The sequence below is a fragment of the Malus domestica genome, chromosome 15, assembly GCF_042453785.1.
Source record: "Malus domestica chromosome 15, GDT2T_hap1".
Classification (NCBI taxonomy): domain Eukaryota; kingdom Viridiplantae; phylum Streptophyta; class Magnoliopsida; order Rosales; family Rosaceae; genus Malus; species Malus domestica.
In genome coordinates this window covers 44,807,873-44,822,502 of record NC_091675.1, presented here as the reverse complement: position 1 = coordinate 44,822,502, position 14,630 = coordinate 44,807,873, and the positions used below count along the sequence as shown (strand labels likewise).

Below are 14,630 nucleotides of genomic sequence, written 5' to 3'. Positions count from 1 at the left end.
GATTCGGAGGACGGTGCCTCTTCGATTTTGGAGCAAGCAATCTTGTTGGGAGTGTTTTCTCGAATGTGAGTAAAGGTTGAGCATGTTTGCTAGTCTACCTTGCCACGAAGCACAGAGGTTGACACACAGGGACTTTCCAATTATCCAGCAGTGGTACTGTTCCTTTACCCTTGTGGGTAATAATATGGTAGCTAGACCTTCAAAATTTATGTGTCTAAACTTTGTTAGTGCTGTTTCTTTGCTATTCTTTTACCTTTCTTGGTCAGAGCGATGTAGTGGGAGCTGCAAGCTTCACGTGCTCAACTTTGGCAGAGAACTTTGACAAAGTTATCTGTGGTACCCATGAGCTATTGTTGCGTGTGGGAAGTGGGTAATTGAACAGTAAGATTCATGTGCTTTCTACTTCACCAGAAATCTTCGACAGAATGCCCATAATTTCTGCAAAGCTGAGTGTGCGTGTGACAGGTGCTGACAAGGCTAGAAAAGTAGGTGCCTCTTCGATTTCTGAGATCGGCCCTCGTGGTCTCTGAGCAGCCCAGCTTTTGAGAAAGCGAGCGCCTCTTCGATTGATTCGGAGAATGATGCCTCATCGATTTTTGAGAAAACAATCATGCTGGGGGTTTGGCTCTCGAAGATTCGGGGAGCAGTGTCTCTTCGATTTTTGAGAAAGTAATCATGTTGGGAGTCTGGCTCTCGAGATTCGGAAGGCGGTGCCTCTTCGATTTTGGAGCAAGCAATCTTGTTAGGAGTGTTTTCTCGAATGTGAGTAAAGGTTGGGCATGTTTGCTAGTCTACCTTGCCACGAAGCACAGAGGTTGACACACAGGGACTTTCCAATTATCCAGCAATGGTACTGTTCCTTTACCCTCTCTTCGATTTTTAATAAAGTAGTCATGTTGGGAGTCTGGCTCTCGAGATTCGGAGGACGGTGCCTCTTCGATTTTGGAGCAAGCAATCTTATTGGGAGTGTTTTCTCGAATGTGAGTAAAGATTGGGCATGTTTGCTAGTCTACCTTGCCACGAAGCACAGAGGTTGACACACAGGGACTTTCCAATTATCCAGCAGTGGTACTGTTCCTTTACCCTTGTGGGTAATAATATGGTAGCTAGACCTTCAAAATTTATGGGTCTAAACTTTGTTAGTGCTGTTTCTTTACTATTCTTTTACCCTTCTTGGTCAGAGCGATGTAGTGGGAGCTGCAAGCTTCACGTGCTCAACTTTGGCAGAGAACTTTGGCAAAGTTATCTGTGGTACCCATGAGCTATTGTTGCGTGTGGGAAGTGGGTGATTGAACAGTAAGATTCATGTGTTTTCTACTTCCCCAGAAGTCTTCGACAGAATGCCCATAATTTCCGCAAAGCTGAGTGTGCGCGTGACAGGTGCTGACAAGGCTGGAAAAATAGGTGCCTCTTCGATTTCTGAGATCGGCCCTCGTGGTCTCTGGGGAGCCCAGCTTTTGAGAAAGCGAGCGCCTCTTCGATTTCTGAGATCGGCCTTCGTGGTCTTTGAGCAGCCCAACTTTTGAGAAAGCAAAAACCTCTTCGATTTCTGAGATCAACCCTCGTGATCTCTAAGCAGCTCAGCTTTTGAGAAAGCAAACGCCTCTTCGATTTCTGAGATCAACCCTCGTGATCTCTAAGCAGCTCAGCTTTTGAGAAAGCAAACGCCTCTTCGATTTCTGAGCAGGCGCCTCTTCGATTTCTGAAGCTCCGTCGAGTGCAGATTTTTATAGGGGCTGGCATTAAGTTCTAAAGCACACTTGAATCTCCACCAGTAGAAGCTTCATTCTTGCACTTCTAAGATCTTGATTTGTCCGACCTCTTCTCTCTTCAACACCTTTGAAAATGTCTGGCCCCTCCGACCGTCGTTTTGACTTGAACCTTGTTGAAGAGGCAGCCCCGCCTTCTCCAGACAACATATGGCGCCCATCCTTCGTCTCCCCTACTGGTCCTCTTACCGTTGGGGATTCCGTGATGAAGAATGATATGACCGCTGCGGTGGTGGCCAGGAACCTTCTCACTCCCAAAGATAACAGACTACTTTCCAAACGGTCTGATGAGTTAGCTGTTAAGGATTCGCTGGCTCTCAGTGTTCAGTGTGCAGGTTCTGTGTCTAATATGGCCCAACGCCTATTTGCTCGAACCCGCCAAGTTGAATCATTGGCGGCTGAAGTGATGAGTCTCAAACAGGAGATTAGAGGGCTCAAGCATGAGAATAAACAGTTGCACCGGCTCGCACATGACTATGCTACAAACATGAAGAGGAAGCTTGACCAGATGAAGGAAACTGATGGTCAGGTTTTACTTGATCATCAGAGATTTGTGGGTTTGTTCCAAAGGCATTTATTGCCTTCGTCTTCTGGGGCTATACCGCGTAATGAAGCTCCAAATGATCAACCTCTGATGCCTCCTCCTTCTAGGGTTCTGTCCAGTACTGAGGCTCCAAATGATCCCCCTCCGGTGCCTTCTCTTTCTGGGGCTCTACCGACTGCTGAGACTTCTCCTAAGCAACCTTTGTGAAGGCTCCCTCTTGTGTGTTTATTTTGACTCATGTATATGTACATATTTGTAGCTTATCGGGGATATCAATAAATAAGCTTTCCTTCATTTCAACGTATTGTGTTAAATACACCAAAGCCTTCTTCGCTAAGTTCTTTGAATTTTCTTTTGTTGAAGCTTGTATGTTGAAGCTTTCTGAGTGGAGCATGTAGGTTGGGGTAGTGTTCCCTTAACTTCCCGAGTGAGGAAAACTTCTCGGTTGGAGACTTGGAAAATCCAAGTCACTGAGTGGGATCGGCTATATGAATCTTAGAACGCCATTGTGCTCGATCCTGTGTCATGTCCTTCGTTAGATCCAAGTACTCTAAGTCTTTTCTTAGAGTCTCTTCCAAAGTTTTCCTAGGTCTTCCTCTACCCCTTCGGCCCTGAACCTCTGTCCCATAGTCGCATCTTCTAATCGGAGCATCAGTAGGCCTTCTTTGCACATGTCCAAACCACCGTAACCGATTTTCTCTCATCTTTCCTTCAATTTCGGCTACTCCTACTTTACCCCGGATATCCTCATTCCTAATCTTATCCTTTCTCGTGTGCCCACACATCCAACGAAGCATCCTCATCTTCGCTACACCCATTTTGTGTACGTGTTGATGTTTCACCGCCCAACATTCTGTGCCATACAGCATCGCCGGCCTTATTGCCGTCCTATAAAATTTTCCCTTGAGCTTCAGTGGCATACGGCGGTCACACAACACGCCGGATGCACTCTTCCACTTCATCCATCCAGCTTGTATTCTATGGTTGAGATCTCCATCTAATTCTCCGTTCTTTTGCAAGATAGATCCTAGGTAACGAAAACGGTCGCTCTTTGGCATTTCTTGATCTCCGATCCTCACCCCTAACTCGTTTTGGCCTCCATTTGCACTGAACTTGCACTCCATATATTCTGTCTTTGATCGGCTTAGGCGAAGACCTTTAGATTCCAACACTTCTCTCCAAAGGTTAAGCTTTGCATTTACCCCTTCCTGAGTTTCATCTATCAACACTATATCGTCTGCGAAAAGCATACACCAAGGAATATCATCTTGAATATGTCCTGTTAACTCATCCATTACCAACGCAAAAAGGTAAGGACTTAAGGATGAGCCTTGATGTAATCCTACAGTTATGGGAAAGCTTTCGGTTTGTCCTTCATGAGTTCTTACGGCAGTCTTTGCTCCTTCATACATATCCTTTATAGCTTGGATATATGCTACTCGTACTCCTTTCTTCTCTAAAATCCTCCAAAGAATGTCTCTTGGGACCCTATCATACGCTTTTTCCAAATCTATAAAGACTATGTGTAAATCCTTTTTCCCATCTCTATATCTTTCCATCAATCTTCGTAAGAGATAGATTGCCTCCATGGTTGAGCGCCCTGGCATGAACCCGTGTCTCTTATTTTCAAGTGTAGATGTAGTACTTAAACGATAAATGTATTTTAATGTTTTGAAGTAATATTTATGTGGCAATGTGTGATATGTGCAAATTTAAGAAAAAAATATATTTTTCTTAGCGAGTCGTAACGGGTCATAACGGGTCGGGTCACTTTACCCGCCTGTTAAGGACCCGTTAAGATAACAGGTGTGACACGACACGACCCGTTAAGATAACAGATGTTACACGAACACGACAAACATGACCCGTTTGCCAAGCCTACTCATAGTGACAAACTTTACAACTTTCATGAACGGGTCAGCTTTGAAATCCAACACTATAATTCATAAACCTTAAATTTATATTTAACCGTCAATTGTCATTTATGCTTTATTCTTCTTTCTGAATTTCATTTTTTAAATTTTCTTTTTTGAAAACATGATCATTTGGCAGATGTAAGATGAACGGTTCAGATCTTTGATATCACATTTCGATATTTATGGTTAGCTGAAATATGAGTCGATGTGATATAGTTTATAGAAACTTTATAAACATCAAGCAATATTTTCACTAACCGTGAAACTCTGAATATAATATCAATGATCCAAACCGTTCATATCTTCCTGCATCCTCTAATAGATCAAGTTTTCAAAAAAGAAAATCTGAAAAAACAAAATTTGATGAGAACAATGAAGCGTAAATGTAAACAACAATCAACGGTTAAATTTTGATCTATGATTTATATGATTATAATGGCGAATTTCGAAGTTAAGCTCTCCATGAAAGTTGTAAAGTTTGTCATTACGAGTGTTTATATATGTTTTTTCTATATATTTTTACACTTCTACATTAATTAAAAAACTATTAAAGACTTTAGGTAAGTGAAAATATACTTAAAAGAAAAATGTGTTTTTATGTTTTGGATGTGACAATATGGTAGGTATATACTTATTTAGTATTATATTTTTTATTTGATTATTTATTGGTTTAAAATATATTTTCCTTAACGGGTAACTGGTCGGGTCATATTACCTGTTAATATTATCGGGTCGATTTCGGGTCGGATCATTTTACCCATTTATTTTAACGAGTGTTACACGACACGACCCGTTAAGATATCCGGTATGACACGAAAATGACACGAACACGGAAAACACGACACAAATGTCAGGTCTAGTTGATATGACATTCCGATATTTACGGTTAACTAAAATATGAGTTCATGTTATATAGTTTCTAGAGGCTTTATAAACTTCGAGCTATATTTTTACTAATGGTAAAACTCTGAACGTAATATCAACGATCCGAACCGTTTATCTTCCTGTATCCTCTAAGAGATCATGTTTTCAAAAAATAAAATCCGAAAAAAAAAATTGGTGAGAAGAATGGAGTGTAAATATAAATGACAATCAACTGTTAAATTTAAATCTATAGTTTATGGATTATGGAAAACCTTAGTGAAAACATCATCAATATAACCCATTAACCCTTCAAGACAATATATCAAGCCAAAGTTTCAATACCATTTCCTTTGGTGATTGATGAAAATTGAAGGCTTTTATTGCCAAAAACGTGTAAAGTTCCTCAACCTTGAAACGCAACTCTCTTTATTTGTGCATATCTTTGAACATCTCTATTTTGTAGTATGCACTAATGTTTTTTTATTAGGCTCTTATTTTGGGGTATGTAAACTTGAAAGACAAATGTTTTTATTTATTTATTTATTTATGTTTTGAAGTAATATTTATGTGATAATGTGGTATGTATATACTAATTTAGTATTATGCTTTACATTTTTTGGGTCAAATTATGTTTTTCGTTTTCATTATTTATTGATTTAAAGTATATATTTCTTAACGGGTAATAGGTCGGGTCATATTACCTGATAATATTAACGGATCGATTTCAGGTTGGGTCATATTACCCGTTTATTTTAACGGGTGTTACACAACACGACCTCTTAAGCTATCAGGTATGACACAAACACGAAAAACCCGACACGAATGTCAGGTCTAATTCAGCAACCAAATGTCGAAAATGATCATTTCAAGCAATTTCCCTTATTCTTTTCACTTTTCACCGTGAAAGGGATTAAGGACTCTCAGTGAGTGGACAAAAATAAAATTACAAAATATACTACTTGGAACATACAAACTCCGTTTCGCAAATGCATGTCAAATCACCAATGAAACTCTCAATGTTCCTTTCAAAATCATGTCCAACTGATACTAATACCCCAGGACTGAACTGGCCAACCATGCACCTTACAGTACTCTCGATACATGAAGCTGGTCGTCCGCACGTGCAGATCTAGCTCGATGCGAGGGCCGCACGTGTCGGATGGGTATCTAACTTAGTCTATTTACCAACACAGAACTTGCTACAAAACTTTGTTTGGATCAAATAATATTTTTAGGCATCTTCTATTTACCAATACAGAACTTGCCAAAAATGTTGGACAAAACCTCCTCAGAAATGTCGTCGCCGCTAATTTGCCCAAGGGCCATTGCCGCGTCCCTCAAATCAATTGTCCAGAAGTCGAAAGGCATTTCCTCTTCGATTGAGGATTTCAACCTCACAAAAGCCTCCTTGGTCCGAACAAGCTGCTCGCATTGTCTCTGATGATTCGTCAAAATTTCAATATAACAATCAGAATCAACCTCTGATTATAAGATCAATCTAAACCAACGTCAATGCATTCGTTTTGCCTTCAATTATGAGTAAATGGAAAGAGATAAACGATGCAATTATGGTAATTAAAACAGAAGATACGCAGATGTATATGTAGCAAACCTGGTTGACAGTCCATTTGCGGCTCCCCACGGAAATTTTGTCGAGGCCAACAATCTCTAATATTGCCGTCTCTAAACCTTGGATTCCTTGACCAGTGACAGCAGATGTCAAAACATGCTTACTGAACGAATTGATATCCTTCTCAATCCCCTCCATGCAATCAGATGGAATGCAGTCTATTTTGTTAATTACAAGAATCATTGGGGTCGAGGATCCAGTAGATTTCTGTAGGATACAATGATTTATTACATGCTTGAGTGAAAAACAGAATGCTTGATAAACAGAGAAATGCACGTGTTATATGATTAAGAGAGAGAGAAAACCTTATTAGATTGTATTCTATTTAGAAGTTCGGCGTCTTCTGGAGTCCAGCCATCAACAGCACTTATTGCCATTATAATAACATCAGCACCCATAGCAACTGCTTCGGACCTTTCAACACCTGTGATAAAGATGGTCAAGAAATGGATAAGCAATACCAGCGGGAGTGCCATGGTACGGCCACCATACATCAAGCAACATGCATATCATTCCTCGTCAACAAACTCAACATTGGAGGCAGAATTATTTCACTAATGCTCAATGGCCTATTGAAAATAAACATAATCTTATGCTACTAAAAAAGAAACATCGGCACGATGTATTTGGCTTGTGCATCTGGTTTGAAATCAGAGGATCACTAGACATCAAAAGTGTGAAAAGACATATAACCTTACCGATTTTCTCCACAATGTCATTGGTTTCCCTAATGCCCGCTGTATCAAGAAGGGTTACAGGAATGCCATGAACCGTTATACTGGCTTCAACCACATCTCGAGTGGTCCCAGCAATTTCTGTAACTATTGCCCTCTCAGTCTGCACGCTAAAATTAAAATGCACTACTCAATAACATCTCATACTACCAGTAATTGCTAAACAGAACAAAAGGAATAACACCTAAAGAGGAAGGACTACATTTATGAAAAAATGGTATATTTTTAAAATATCTTGTTCCTTTTACAATACAGTTGTTCTACTATAATTACTGCTTATCGTGCCCACTTTATAAGTCCAAATGTTATGAATAGAAACACTTAAGGCTCGTTTGGTACACATAATTGGATTGGAACGGATAACTCCTTAATTTCAAGGTATATTGAAGGTAGAACTGAATGGTTTCTCATTTGGAGGGGATTAGAAGAGGACTAGCTATGAAGAAAATTGAACCCTTCTAATCCTACCATTTTACGGAGGATTGGAATGGATAAGTTTTCGTCGTGAGTAACCCATCGTCTATCCTCTAGGTAGTCACAATTTTATAATTTATCCCTTTAACCATTCCTTTAATTTAGTAGGATATCTATTCCAATCCAATCATGTGTACGAAACAAGCCCTTAACTGTATTACTCATCTCAAAACTCACTGAAAGAAGTACAAAAAGAACGTAAAAGTCATTAGCTTCCAGTCACATTTATTCAAAAAGAGACTCATGGTTATGAGAGTCATTTTCATATAGGCACACCTACCTTCCCTTATAAGTGCATCCATATTTTCTGGGTTTATCACTTAAAATGCGTATTACTGAAGATATAGTTCTACAAAGAGCTTAATAAGTAATATTATACTAGTCAGGTATGTCAATGGTCATCTCAATCCAGACAGGCAAACTCAATCCAAAATCGCTGGAGCACAATGGTTATCCAAAAATCAACCGTTGACAGGCAAAAGGAGAAAAAATGATACAAGGCAATCATTACTATTTTAGCGTAGGACACACAAGCAATTCATTAAGAAAACAAGCAATCATGCCCCAAAAAGATAAAATTGTCACCACATACTTTGCTCCATGCATTGAGTAGACTTGACTTCCCAACGTTTGGACGGCCCAGAATTGCTATCTGCAAGATTGAATATGATCTCAATAAATCAGAAGCATGCTCAGACTGCAGAGAATGAATACAGAAAAGACAAGTGTATTTAAATTTTTAAAGATACAAAGGAAGCCAAGTAGCAAACCCATATTACCATAATAAACAGAAAATGTAGTCCCATTTGGAGAAGTGGATTTCAAGTTTAAACAAGGAAAATAAATCTATATCTAACAGTGTAACCGCCTCAAAGTTTTGATCATTAATAGCCAAAATTTAGCCCCAAATTTCATAAATGTCACTTTCTATGAACATGTTCAGATATAGCAGAAAACCCACTTAAATAGACCTAAATACCCTCAAAATTAAAACCAAATAAACCTAGGGGGCAATACCCTACTACTTTGTACAATGAAGAATGTGATCAATTCATCGTATCCATTCTTCTGCTTGGGTATAGGAACTGGAACGATTCAAGGGCAGCATTTTCGCACACCCCATTGTTTTGTTTTGATTGGTTTGTGAGGTCATTCTGCTACAATTCAGAACTTGGTAAGACGTGTTATAGATTAATTAGATTAATTAGACAGGGTAAACCGCAGATCTGTTTTTTCTTTTTATTGGTAGTTACATATTTCTAGCCCTAAATTCGAATGATCCTCCTTTTTTTATCAAAAGAGGCAGAATTTCATTCGAAAGCCAAAGGCTAATTCAGTATATTAGAGAGGAGACTCTCCTCAAAAACCAAATCACAAATGACAAACAGGAGGTTCCTCAAACCAATTACAGACACCATTGTTGAGGATAGCTACTCTTGCCAGGCGATGAGCAACTTCGTTTGCTTGGCGGCGAACATGGGAAGAAGAAGCTCCACTGATGGAACGCACGAGGGCCTTTGCATCTTCCACTATCGGTCCCATTGAAGAGAGGTTAGTAGAAGAGTCTTGAACCGCCACGATGATCTGGAGAGAGTCGCTCACAATAATGATATTTTGATAGCCCCTCTCAACCGCCAAAATCAAACCTTGCCTGACCGCCAAAGCTTCCGCATGCACAGGGGAGGAAACACAATTGAACGATTTACTAAGATCCCCAATGAAAGCACCTTCAGAATTTCTGATGATAACTCCAACACCACCCTTGTGGATGGACACATTCCAAGCTCCATCGAAATTGATCTTTAGACAACCACTAGGGGGGCAAGACCAATCTGGAAGAGGAGGATGGGGTGAGGATTCACGGTGAGGAAAAGTCACCATCAAGAACTCTTGCCACCAGCCAATTGCCTTGGAAGCAACCACCTTCGGGGCTACACACTTGCTGTCCCACAATTTCATGTTTCTTGCATTCCATATGACTCAGAGCATTATCATAAAACAATCAAAGTCATACTTCTTTAGGACACGGCTAACCTCAAGAGCTTTATTCAAAAAGCAAAGTCCCTGATAGGAGGAATTCCCAGATAGGAAGATAACCAGAGGCACTTGGAAAAAGGGTACTCCATCATGAGATGCCAAGTGGATTCACCATTAGCTCCACTCAGTACACACCTGTTGTCAGCAGGGATACGCTTCTTCGCTAGATTGACCCTTGTAGGAAGTATATCAAGACAGAACCTCCAAACACACCTTAACTTTTGGAGGGACATGAGCATTCCAAACTTTGTTCCATAGAAAATTCGAATGATCTTCTGAGAAAACTGTTATTGGTCTAAATCTTTGTACTTCGGTCTACAATAATCAGATTAGAAATTGACTCCAATGAGTTAGAAACCTCAACCAATATCATGTCTTAACAGACAATTGTACAAAGAATATTCCACCACCACGGACATGACTACAGCTATTGAGTTTCAGCCATGAGTGGCAAAATTTGCCAGTCTGTACTCGGCTAGTTAAACTCCAACTTCAACCACACCCACAACTGCTCCACAACGTTTACCACTCCCTTTGTGGAACAACAATCCAAAGAAGTTCTATTCAAGTGTTTCAGCTTTCCTGTGTAATTCAGTTTTGATCTTGAGGGCATTTGAGACTCTTCACCAGAGTTTTTGGCCATTTGAAAGTTTTATAAAATGTGAGATTTATGAAATTTGGGGTTAAATTTTGGCTATTAACAATAAAAACTCTATATACATTCTGTGTAAATTGAAAAAAAAAAACATCAACATCAGATTCAGTCACATTAGCATCAGATATATATAAAGTAACATGACCACAGTTTATCCTAAGCTATACATTAGACTATCATTCAATATCCACCAAAAAAGGAAGAAATGTAAGAAATCCATTTTTCAATTGTACCTGTAATCCAGATTGCAGAAGTTGATCATAATTGGCCGTCTCCAGAGCACTCTCAACATCTTGCGACATAGAATTTATTTTATTCACAATTTCATTTGTATCAAGCAGCGGCATCTCATCATCGAAATCCAAACGGGCTTCAATTTCAGTAAGAAGCTCAATGCACTGTGTTTGTACCATACTTGACCAATCCCGAAACTACTGAGCACCGGTCAACGTTATACCGTCAAAGACCCAGAAGAGCTTCCCTTCAACCAGGAGGCCAATCACAATGCGACACGTGTCGACATCAGAAGCCAATCACAGCTCAACACGTGTCAACATCAGAAGCCAATCACAACACGACACGTGTCAATGTTAGAACAAAACTAGAAACTCTCTTCTATAAATAGGGATCATTCTCCCACAATAATCTCTAATGTCATTTTGTACTAAACTATTCACTAGAACTCACAAAATGAGAGCTTGAACCTATGTATTTGTGTAAACCCTTCACAATTAATGAGAACTCCTCTACTCCGTGGACGTAGCCGATCTGGGTGAACCACGTACATCTTGTGTTTGCTTCCCTGTCCCTATTCATTTACGTACTTATCTTCACTAGTGATCGAAGCAACCAAGCGAAGGTTGCAAACCTGACACTTTCTGTTGTACCAAAGTCCTCGCTGATTTTGTGCATCAACATTTGGCGCCGTCTGTGGGAAAGACACTTACTCCCACTATTTTCAGCTTTGTTAAGCTGGTTTCCACCGCTCGTACACTTTCTTTTGGCCAAACATCTCTCTCCAACATGGGGAGCGAAAGAAGCCATAACACACAGAATGACACCCCCATTGGACTTAGTATGAAGCAACGAAAGCAGGAAGGAAATAGAGTTACTCTTCAAGCTAAAGTCGATGAGTTAGAAGCTCAGAACAACAAGATAGTGATGAGGAACGAGGTCCTCCAGGAGCAGTATGAAAAACTTTTCGAGATGCTTCACGAGGTTAGGCATGCTCAAGCACACAAGCTCGTCGCCCCTGCTGAGGTCAACAATCATCTGAATGCCCCCCAACACGGAGGGTCACCGATATCCAACACGGATATCCCTGATAGGGATCGAGCTACACATCAATGTGATAATCAACATGAGACTTCTCTCAACCCAGCTGCTTCAACCCGAAACAGAAGGAGTAGAGGAAAGCACCTCCTCACAGAAGGAGTGGAAGGATCAAAAGCCGTCTATCGCGATTGTCGAGACTTCTTAAAGCAACGTCGAGAGAATCCCATCCACATAAGCTCGAAGATCAATGACCCAAGAGTTTCTGAAAGACTCGGTCCTCTCCCACGACCCAGGCCAGCAGTTAATCTAGGGAATGGGCAACAAGTCCCAGAAGAACATGAAGGTACAGGGGACTCGGAAATGTTCCGACATACTCACTCTAGGAGTCAGTGTGATGAGTGGAAGGAAAAATCATGCTATCTTGATCAAACTTTCCTATTTCCAAGAGGCGATGGGGACTTACAGAAGAAAACTTCAGTGCTGCACGACTCCACTCAGGACCCCCTCGTCCTACAGCTCCTGGAGGAAGTAAACAAGTTGAAGGCTGAACGTCAAGCCGAGATACCTGACTGGAACCAACCCAGGCCTGGCCCCCTCACAAGAATGATCCTCAACACCCCCTCCAAGCGAAGACAAAGCAGAAGCTTGACTTACAACTCTATACTGGAAGGGAAGACCCGATTGAACACCTTAACCTCTTTGAGTCCACCATGGTATACCGGAGACACACCGATGAAGAACGGTGCCTTCTCTTCCCCTCCACCCTCTCTAACGGAGCTTTAAACTGGTATTGCCGTCTTCCACCCGAGACGGTAGACTCATTTGAAAAGTTGAGGAAGTTGTTTGTTTCTCAACACATCTTCCAGACCGATCACTTGCATTCCGCAGATGACTTGTACACTATTCGCCAGAAGCCGGACGAGTCATTACGAAAGTATGCTTGCCGCTTCAGCCATGAGTATTCCCGCTGCGCTGAGGCAGATGACAAGACCGCCCTCAAGGCCTTCACGGTAGGCTTACGTGACTGTTTCTTCAAGTACATGATCAATGCCAACACTTGGAAGACTTACTCTGAGGTGATGGCACAAGCTTACAACCATGCCTCTGCCGAGGCAAGGACATATCAAGGGAAACCCCCTACAGTCACCCCTTATCAGCAAGTAGGGAGTGGAGGCCAGATCCAACCGAATGAAAAGACCTTAACCTTCCAAACGGTAGCAGCACACCCCCCGGCCTCATTTAATGCTTCGCCAAGTCAGCAGACATATCAATCCCAGGGCAAAAGGAAAGATTTCCATCCTCACCAATCTCATTTTAATAAAAAGAATAAGGGGCACTATCGCGATAACTCAGTATATCGTCACAATAACACCCATCCCCAAGCAGTCAACGCAGTTGGCCAATCGCGTGTCAAGACAGGCCCTACCCCGAGGTATGAGACATACACACCTTTGAACGCTACATGCGCGGCCATCTACCCTAGTATAGCTTACCTGATACCAAAGCCAAAGCCAAGACAGCCAGATTACAAGTCCACGAAGAACACGGGCGTGTTTTGCTGCTACCACGAGTATAATGGCCATGACGGCGAGAAGTGCATCATCCTCCGTGATCATATCGAAGCTTTGGCACGTGAAGGAAAAATTGATCAGTTCCTCCTTCACCCTCCAAGGGATAACCGTAACCAACGCCAGGTGAATGTGATATACTCCATAAACGGCGGCACACCCATGTATGAATCTTCCAATAGGGCCATGAAAAACAGTGAACGAACTTTGAGACATGGCCATCAAGTGTTTCACGTGGAAGACATCAGGGGAGGCAAGTATCAAAAACCTAACTGGGATCCAATATGTTTCTACCCTGAGGAAGAAAGAGGTATCATCTACCCTCACAACGACCTGCTGATCGTGGAGGCTTACATAGCAAATTTTGATGTGAAACGAATCCTGATAGACACAGGTGCTTCAGTCAATATCATGTTTGCTGAAGCTTTCAAGGCACATAATGTAGCTGAACACTTGCTCGATCGCTCGATTTCTCCTCTGATAAGCTTCTCTGGCGATATCGTGCAACCTTTAGGGAGTATACACTTACCCCTCACCATTGGTACAGGCCCCTACACAGCTACTATTACCACTAACTTCCTAGTGGTCAATTGCCCGACGGCATACAATGTCATCTTTGGGCGCACAGGCATCAATGATCTCAAGGCCATGGTATCCACACATATGTTGTTGATGAAGTTTCCAACCCCTTTCGGCAATGGATACATCAGGGGAGATCAACTTAGTGCTCGATCATGTTACAACACTTCAGTTAAGCAACAACACATGCATGTCCCCAAGGAGACCCTCTCTATACATAACCAGGTAGTAAAGACCAGTCCAGATGAAGCCAACTCGGATCTTCATGATGGCAACAGTTAACCTGACGACCCTCGAGATGACTCATTCACCCAGCAAGCACAACCCGCTGAAGAGTTAGAGAATGTCTCTATCTCCAAAGACCATCCAGATCGCATGGTGAAGATTGGCACCACTTTGTCACCACCCTTTCGGTTGTCGCTGATCTCCTTTTTGCAAGAGAACGCCGAGGTCTTCGCTTGGTCATATAAAGATATGCCGGGCATCTCTCCCGATATCATCTGTCACCATTTGAGTATTGATCCCAAGACCAAACCAGTAAAACAGAAGCGAAGATCTTATGATGTTGAACGATACGAGGCGATG

General features: G+C 41.5%; 1 protein-coding gene across 1 annotated transcript; it reads right to left on the bottom strand.

Moving 5' to 3' along the window:
• Positions 1–5,925: 5,925 nt before the first annotated feature.
• LOC108171444 (uncharacterized) lies at positions 5,926–13,372 on the bottom strand. The gene is made up of 7 exons (XM_029093488.2): positions 13,271–13,372; positions 10,857–11,054; positions 8,524–8,583; positions 7,422–7,560; positions 7,029–7,147; positions 6,706–6,930; positions 5,926–6,530 (listed from the first exon to the last, which is right to left on the bottom strand). The coding sequence occupies exons 1-7, from the start codon at positions 13,370–13,372 to the stop codon at positions 6,336–6,338; spliced, it is 1,038 nt and encodes a 345-aa protein (XP_028949321.2). The 3' UTR covers positions 5,926–6,335.
• Between the last annotated feature and the right edge of the window lie 1,258 nt (positions 13,373–14,630).

Bases quoted from the DNA above. Each gene is read 5' to 3' on its own strand.
- LOC108171444 (XM_029093488.2), bottom strand. From the start codon at position 13,372: ATGGCCGCGCATGTAGCGTTCAAAGGTGTGTATGTCTCATACCTCGGG. The intron at 11,055-13,270 runs GTGTTATTGTGA...GGTGCTCAGTAG, and splicing joins CGTTGACTGCTTGGGGATGG to TTTCGGGATTGGTCAAGTAT. The intron at 6,531-6,705 runs GTTTGCTACATA...ACGAATCATCAG, and splicing joins GCAAATGGACTGTCAACCAG to AGACAATGCGAGCAGCTTGT.